Genomic DNA, 8,778 nt, shown 5'->3' with positions numbered 1-8,778 from the left:
TCTGACCCGCTTGACTATATTATTTCCAAAAAGTATATATATATAATGCAGAAAAAACACCCTCGCTCAACACTATTGTTATTAAAAATAACTCCCTTTCATTTCTAAATTTTTGAAACTAGACACTATTCATATTTAAATAACCACTCATGCTTTTTGGTAAAAGGAATATACAAATATTTAAAAAGATGATGTACTTTAAACGTAAGTACTAAGTTATGTTCATCGTAATCTAACCATTTCAAAATGATTAGCGCGGGCCAAACTTGTAATAGTATAGCTTGTCAACAATAGCATATACTCCATCCGATCCGTTGTTAAATAAGTATAGTACGTTTTAACTAGTTAAAGACATATTAAACAAAATATAAAAAAAACTAATATGCGCTTTATTAATATGGAGAGGGAGAAAACAATAAGAATGAGATATTACTATTGGTTCAGTGGCTTAAAAACGAGACACAAAAATGAAGTAGTATTACAAGAGTTCTACTCCACTCTAAATTAAACCACACATTTTTAAGATAAATCTTAAGATTAAAGCTATATTTATTCAGGACAGAAGGAGTATACTCTTGAGAGATAGTACACATAAATGTATTATATCACATAAGTACCATTCTTAATGCAAAGATACATATACGTACACTCAATAGATGAAACAAATTTACATGACATACACAACCATACATACAGGCATGTGCATCGTACTCCACGCATGTAAGAACACAAGCAGACATGCGTGTATACACAATCACCAGTTATAATTTAATCCATATACACAATAGAGTACTTTATTATGGAATCTAGACAGATTCAATATTTAAATATAATAACTTTATACACGCATAACTTTATACCTGATGAATTTGACACGACTAATATTATTGACAGATTCAACAATATTATCGTGTCTTATTCGATAGTAGGTTACTGTATTTTGAACAAAGGAAATAGCTAATAACTGGTTGCATGGTTCTTGTTGAGGATGCGGACGCCTCTCCAGCGAGACTCCATGCGGCGGATCGGGTTGATCACCTGCGTGTAAACCCCAAACTTGAAGTAGTGCGAGTCGCCGCCCTTGCCAGTGACGCGGAGCCTCTCCCGACTGTCGACGAAGACGGTGAGCTGCGATGCAGCGACGTCATGGAGGACGTTGAGGCGGAACCAGCGGTCGTTGATGTTGTGCTCCACCACCTGCTGGTGGTAGTACCACAGGTCACCGTCGTAGACATGGAGCATGAGGGTGGTGGCGGTCTTGCCGCCGCCGAACACCTGCATGATGGACACGCCGGTGGTGCCAGAGGGGACGTAGCCGGTACCCTCAAATTGCCACACCCTCGACGAGTAGTCGTATCCCTGCATGCAATTGTTAAGGGTTTATCTAAAAAATTGATGAAAAATATGTCAAATATAATTATAGTATAAATCCAGTGTAATTACATATGTAATAAATTAGTATAATTAAATATGTAATTTTGAGACTTACATATGTAAATACATACTGATTATTTTTTATGAAAAATATGACGACAAATTTATAGCAAATCTGATTGTTATTTCATACATGTGTTTGTCCAAATCAATTCGCTTTTGATCCATCGTTAATTAATTTGGATGCGAGTAGTTTATGTTGTCCAAATAAATTAAATAGCTTTTTTTATATTTGATGTGGTTGATTTGTAAATATTTTCATCTTTGACCATCCGAAAAGTCATGTTAAAGTATTTTTAATGATGAAACAAATGAAAAAGGATTACATTTTTAAACATAATGATAATTATTTTCTTTAATAATACGGATGGTAGGTTAAAAAGTTAACTATGTCAGTACATAACAAGGTAATACAACTTTTTATGTTTGAGGTATACATTAATCGAGATATAAGAATTAAGATCGAAACCAGTAGTTTTATTTTTTTTCCCGTGATAATTGATCACTACACCTCATAAAAGAACTAGCTCGTGTGTGTGTATATATATATATGTATGTACATATATATGTATATGTATATGTATGTATGTATGTGTGTATGTATGTATGTATGTATATATATATGTATATATATGTATATATGTCTATATGTATGTATGTATGTGTGTGTGTATATATATATATGTATATGTATATATATATATGTATATATATATATATATGCATTTATATATATATTACATATATATATATATATGTATGTATGTATGTATGTATGTATATGTATATATATAGATATATATATAGAGTACATGGACGTAGGGATGTATGTAGGGAGAGATACAGAGAGACAGAGACAGATACAGAGATATATATAGACACAGAGAGACATACATATATACATACATATATAGACATACAGAGAGATACATAGACATACAGATACAGACATACATATACATACATATACATACATATACATATACATATATATATATATACATATATATACATATACATATATATAGATATATATATATATATATATATATATAGATATATATATATATATATATATATATATATATATATATATAGTAGTACTCATTTTCCAAAAATACAGCTAGCCACCGCGTGATGTGTACCTACGAGACTTTTGAATTTGACCAACATTATATCTTAGCCTCTTTGTTTCAAAAACTATTATAGTTTAGATTATTGAGTCAAATTACTATAAGTTGTATTATAATAAGATATCGTATAATAAGTATGAGGTATGTGTTTCTCTAGATTATTGGAGACATGGATTATTGGGTTTTGAAAAGCTAATGTCTATAATGACCTCGGCTATTTTGGATGCCTTGATCATCCTTTTGTCACCATATACAACAAATACATAATTTGAAATAGCTAAAAAATATTACCATATATTAATAAATAAAACATTCATACATATTTTTTTTACAATAGGCTGAACACAAAATTATTATCTCTTAGCCAAGAGAGTATAGGGTTGGAGCTTGGGGAAGGATTCACGCGTGGGGTGGGGGGCTTGGGGAAGGATTCGCACGCGACTGGGGAGAGAGGAAGCAGATGTGCGTGCGCTTGAGGGAGATAGGAAGCGGATGTGCTCGACCTGTTGGGTTTGATGGCACTAGTTGGTAATTTGTATAAAATTTTTAGGGGTGGTGGGTCTTTAACCACCCAATAATCTGAAAAAAGTATGTTTAGAGGAGATTGCCAGATTATACTAATCTGGCTTATAGATTATAATAATCTATCATAATAATCTACCTGTTTATTTCTAATTACAGATAATAATATAGATTATAATAATCCAAGCTAAAACAAATCAGGCTGACGGTTCATAATTAACAAATAAAGGATATACTCTAGCATAAAATTATAAAATTAGATTTACTTTTCGTAAATATATGTTTGCTACAAATAATTATCATTGGGTCGGTATCTTTACCACAAGTTGCAATCTACTACGTCATATAAAAAAAATTGTTAACATGTCGTATTTACGGGCTGACTTTTGAATTTGACCAACATTATCATTTAGACGGTCCATAATTGACAAATTGTTAACGACCAAATTTGATAAATTTACGTCGGATTTGGAGTTAAGGCCGAAGTGGATTTGGGAGGAAATCGATAATGGAAACAGGGTATGAATCGGCTTCGGAACCGCATCGGCTACAGTGTGCATCGGCAGTTACTGAATCGGATAAGGCAAGCCGATGTAGTTCATTCTGGCAAGGTGATATTGGAATCATTGTCGGATTGAGTTGACATGCTTCATGATGATTGCCACGTACAGATCGAGTCCGAAGAAGGCAGTTGTATCTATTAATTAGGAATAGTTTGTTAGTTTCCTTTTTATCTTTAGGAAAGTGTGTTTAGTGTCCTATAAGGACTTTATGTTTTCCTTTTATCTTTAGGAAAGTTTCTTTCTTGTTCGATAAGGACTTGTATCAACCCATGTGTATAAATATGTACACCCGGGGTCTATGTAATCTATCTTCACAATCAATACAATTCGGCGCATCGCCACCTTTTACCTTTTCTACTTTATTTTATCGTCCGGGGGAACTTGGCACCTGACGCGAGGCTGCATCGGTGTTCGATCTCCGGCTAAGGGGTAAGTCCAATGTTCCGCCAGCCCAGGCAATAGTATCGTTTACGTCGGCGTCGTTCAAGGCTACATCAGTACATTCGACCTCTTGGATTGCTCTGGTTTGGATGATATATTGCCTACCTATTTATCATATGTCTTTGTTAATCTAGTCTTAGCATATCAATTTAGCTCTATCGGCTGCTTCTCGTTTTAGGGTTTCTGCCGGTATCGACTAAATCGCGTTGCTAGATTAGATTAGCTTAGACATCTACCACCCTGAAAACTCAGTCAACGGCTTTATTGTCTAGATATTATGTTTCTTTTCATACTTAGTGCTGCATCAGTTAAGTTTGATCTACTAAGTCATGCTTAGAACCCATAATCTCTAGCCTGCTTCTTGATTGCCAATAAGGGTTTCATCGGGGTTTCAGCCGGTGAGTTATCTGGACATTGCATCGGCTCATAAGGATTGCATATACATATAAGTTGGATTTGCCGATGACAACAAAGGTTTCACTGTTTAATCTAATCTTGTGAATTTCATGACATCGGACCTCCAGCCTGTCGGTGATATGGGCCCAGGGGTATCCCAGCTAGAGGGAGGAGGCCGCCCTCAAACCCACGTGGCTCCCCCCAAGAGGGGTCGAGCCCAGGGTGAAGCGGCGGCTGCCCCCTCCTAGCTTGGGGCCGAGCTGCCCTGACCCCCTCCACGTATCAGCCCACGTGTACAGGGTTAGGTGGGTACGCCTAACGCCCACCTAACCACATTTAAAGCGGTCTATGCAGCCACGCCATGCCGCATTTAATGCGGCGTGCTGCGCATCTGATCGGTCTGTGACCGGTCGAATGACCGATGGGACGGCGACTATATACCATCGCCCTGTCAGTGTGTCAGGCGGCGCGCGGCGTGCTCCATCCCATCCTATCATTATGATGAGGGGCTTCACAGCCTCTTATCCCGGTCAGAGTTGGTCCAACCACTCTGAACTCACCCGGGTATCTGTTTCCTGGTGTGAACAGGAACCTGGAAGTCCTCGACCATTAAATGGCGAATGACAAGGGCGCCCCGCATGATCTGATAGGCCCCACGCAGCAGCCGACGCGCAGATAGCTTCTGGGCTAAGGCACAAGACATGTAATTAAGATAGAGATTATTTTCCCTTCTCCCTAGGTAGCACTCGCAGCATATGTGGGATCCCCTTAGAGTATAAAAGGAGGACCATGCCTAGCGAGAGAGGGGATCGGATTCTGGATCCCCAAACTAAAGCTTCTCTAACCCTAGCTTGTACTTGGGAGATTAAGAGGCTTTGCAAGCATAGAAGAATCATCATACACACAGGAGTAGGGTATTACGCTTCATAGCGGCCCGAACCTGTATAAATCCCTTGGGTCTCTTTTGTCTCGGAAAACCTTAGATCTCACCCGCTCCCCCGGCCGAACTCAAAAAGGGGGGTCTCACGACCTCTCGCTAGTGAGGATCACTCCTCGACACAGCCGATGTGTGCTTTAACCTTCGGATCGATGCTTATTTATCATATCATTATTTATTACATCATCATCAGTCGATTACCTTTATATCATTATCTACATTGGACATATAGCCGATTGCTCAAAACCCTATCGCTATCGGCTGGTATCGGCATCGGCTATCGGCTGGAACTACTCCATCGGCTTGTCAGCCGATCGGCTGTTTTGATCTACTATTAGTATATCTTGTCAGTTGCAGGATCAAACTGACTGGTATGCCTGCATCTCATCAAGATTTGGACCTGCACAGGACCTAAGCAGATCTCCCAGGCCGGTGTGTTCGATTTTTTCGTCAACCCAAATTGAAAATTATGCTCTCACATAAAATTATAAAATTAGATTTAGTTCCCATAAATATATGTTTGTTGCAAATCATTGTCATCGAGTTGGTATCGATACCTTGTATGCCCGCCGTCCTAAAATATAAAGGATTTTGTATAGAGGAGATATTTACAAGAACTATAAATCTACTCTAAAATTTCACATCTGTCCAAACTGAACGGAGGGAGTAAGATATAACCCATTATTTTTTATAAAATAATAACATGAACATGTCACATCGTTATCTTTAGCGATTTAGCGATTTGTTCGATAACTGACTGATATATGGAGCATTATACTCCATCCGTCCCATTTTAATTGCAACCATAAATTTACGTGTCCAACTTTAATCGTCCGTCTTATTTAAAGTTTTTTCATAATTAGTATTTTTACTGTTATGAGGTGATAAAATATGAACTTTATATGTGACTTATGTTTTTTAAATTTTTCAAAAAATTTTTAAATAAGATGGCCAATCAAAGTTGTACACGAAAAATCATGGTTACACTTAAAATGGGACGACGGGAGTAAATTACTAGCAGCAAGCAGTAGACCGAGTGATTAATTAAGCATTTACTCCGTAATTTGTTGATTTAATTAGCTAACTAATTAATCAAGCACGTCATCGTAATTAATCAACTAGCAACGTGCGCACGCACCGTCATCCTGATCTCCGTCCTTGGTTTGGTTTTGCTCCGCGGCGTGTGGGGCTTGTCGGAGGAGAAGACCCACAGCCGCCTCACCGTGCCGTCGAAGCTGTACCTCGAGCTGTTCTTCACGTCGTACGGCCACTGCAGCTGGAAGTTCCTCTCACCCAGCCTCACCGCCGTGAAGCCGTCCGTCGGGTCGGCCGCCGCCGGCGACGACGGCGCCGCCGCCGCCATGGCCACCGCCAACACCACCAGACACCAAGCACAGGAGGAGGAAGAAGCCATATTAATTTGTAGCTTCAGTTGCTTTGGAATTTGGTAGGAGGTTTCTGCAGATTATATAGAGCTCGGATGGTGGGGATTAATTTGTGATGCCCCTTACGTTCGAGAGGCCCTTTTAAAATTTTCTATTTCCTCGTTTTTCATGCGCCCATTAAGACTCATAGTACTAAATAGTAAGTGTGCTTTCTCAAAATAATTATAAAAAATATTCTGAAAAATTATAGTATTAATTTATTTTAAAGTTATTTTAACTAATAATTAATTAACCTCAGTCCCTGGCAGCTTGGGACATGGTATGCAAACCCAAGAATAAAGGAGGAGTTCTGGGAGTCATTGACCTTGAATACCAAAACATTACTCTTCTAATGAAACATCTTGACAAATTCTTCAACAAGCAGAGCTCCTATGGGTAAAGCTTATCTGGACCAAATATTATCTCAACGCTGACCTGCCCCCTCATGCTTGCAAAGAAACAGGGTCCTTTTGATGGAAAGATATTTTCAGACTAATTCCTATGTTCAGAGCAATCACGACAATAACAATTCAAAGTGGAGACACGGCTCTTTTCTGGAAAGATAACTGGAATTGGACAGGCAACTCCTTGGAACAACAATTTGCCACTCTTTTCTCCTTTGTTGCAAAAGAAGATATCTCAGTCTTTGGTTTTCTATCAGAACAAAATTTAGAAAACCTGCTACACACACCTTTATCTACCCAAGCAATGCAGGAGTGGCAAACAATCCAGTCCAATCTCAATTAGGTTTCACTTAATAGCTCAGAAGACACTTGGACATACAAATGGAACAGTCCCCTTTATCGGACGAAAGTGGTTTACTCCCTGTTCTTTGCTCATATCACACCTGATCTGCCTCTCTCTCTCATTAGGAAGAGCAAGTGTACCCTGAAGCTAAAGGTGTTTTTAGGCTACTTCTTGTGGATCGTCTCAACACAAAGGAACTTCTTTACAGGAAAAATCTATTTGTCAGCACTGGGCCCAACTGTGTTCTATGCCCTCTATCAATCATTGAAGATTTCAAACATCTCTTCTTCACTTGCCCCTTTGCCATCAATTGCTACAACTATCTTGGAATCAACTGGCTCACAAACCAGGACTTCATGATCATGATAATCTCTGCATGAAGAAGTTTCGGCCACCCCTTTTTTTATAGAAACCATTGTTGTGGATCTTTGGAATATTTGGAAAAGAAGCAATGATTTCATTTACAGCAGCTGTCAGCCTTCTTTCCACACTTGGAAATCTCTTTTTAGAGAAGATTTTACTCTACTTTTGCATAGAGTAAAAGCTCAGGACCGACCCTTCTGACTGTTTTCCCGTAAAAAAAGAAAAAGAAAAAGAGTTAAAACCTTATGTTAGAACACAACCTAAAGTTGTAATGTTGTGGCATCTCCGTAAGTTTATAAGCGAAAGCCCAGCCTATTTAGGCACCATGGAGTTCAAGTTCGCCGAGATCGTCAATGCAGTGGAGGCAACCATCCAGGTTCGAGTCACCGAAGGATCAAGGGACTTCAGAGCACGGTTCTTCGTTCGCACAGCGGAGCATCGATGAAGATTTCGTGCTACTTAATTGATTCTAAGGACGAGAAGAATGTCATCGTTGACGATGATGATGATGGCCTCATCTTGTTTCAGCGATCTGTTGCAGTGGTGGAGAATAGGGGGAATTGAGTCTGTTCATGATGAGGTTGAAGAAGGTGGTGGTGCTACTGCTAGCTAGTCCGGTGACCATGGAGTACCCGTTCAATCCTAGGACAGCTTTGAGGAGCAAGCTAGGGTGGGTTTGACCTTGGTTTTTGCAAGATGGATATCACGGTTGGTACTTGATTGGTCTATGCTTCCATAGCTTAATTTACCATGCATGCAGTGACGAACCCTAAATAAAAATTACCGGGGGTTCAATACATATTAATTATCTAATTATT

The 8,778-nt window shown here is 38.8% G+C and overlaps 1 protein-coding gene across 1 annotated transcript; it reads right to left on the bottom strand.

Moving 5' to 3' along the window:
- Window positions 1-854: 854 nt before the first annotated feature.
- On the bottom strand, window positions 855-6,906 carry LOC127756927 (citrate-binding protein-like). The gene is made up of 2 exons (XM_052282316.1): window positions 6,565-6,906; window positions 855-1,359 (listed from the first exon to the last, which is right to left on the bottom strand). Exons 1-2 carry the CDS (start codon window positions 6,838-6,840, stop codon window positions 958-960), a joined length of 678 nt encoding a protein of 225 aa, XP_052138276.1. The 5' UTR covers window positions 6,841-6,906; the 3' UTR covers window positions 855-957.
- Window positions 6,907-8,778: the final 1,872 nt, after the last annotated feature.

This window comes from Oryza glaberrima, chromosome 12 (assembly GCF_000147395.1).
Source record: "Oryza glaberrima chromosome 12, OglaRS2, whole genome shotgun sequence".
Taxonomy (NCBI): domain Eukaryota; kingdom Viridiplantae; phylum Streptophyta; class Magnoliopsida; order Poales; family Poaceae; genus Oryza; species Oryza glaberrima.
Note: the sequence above shows the minus strand (reverse complement) of the source record. Positions and strands in the feature narration are given on the sequence as shown.

What these genes read in the sequence shown, in the direction of transcription:
- LOC127756927 (XM_052282316.1), bottom strand. Translation starts at nt 6,840, where the DNA reads ATGGCTTCTTCCTCCTCCTGTGCTTGGTGTCTGGTGGTGTTGGCGGTG. An exon ending in GGACGGAGATCAGGATGACG is followed by an intron (nt 1,360 to 6,564) that starts GTGCGTGCGCAC and finishes AATTGCATGCAG; the next exon opens with GGATACGACTACTCGTCGAG.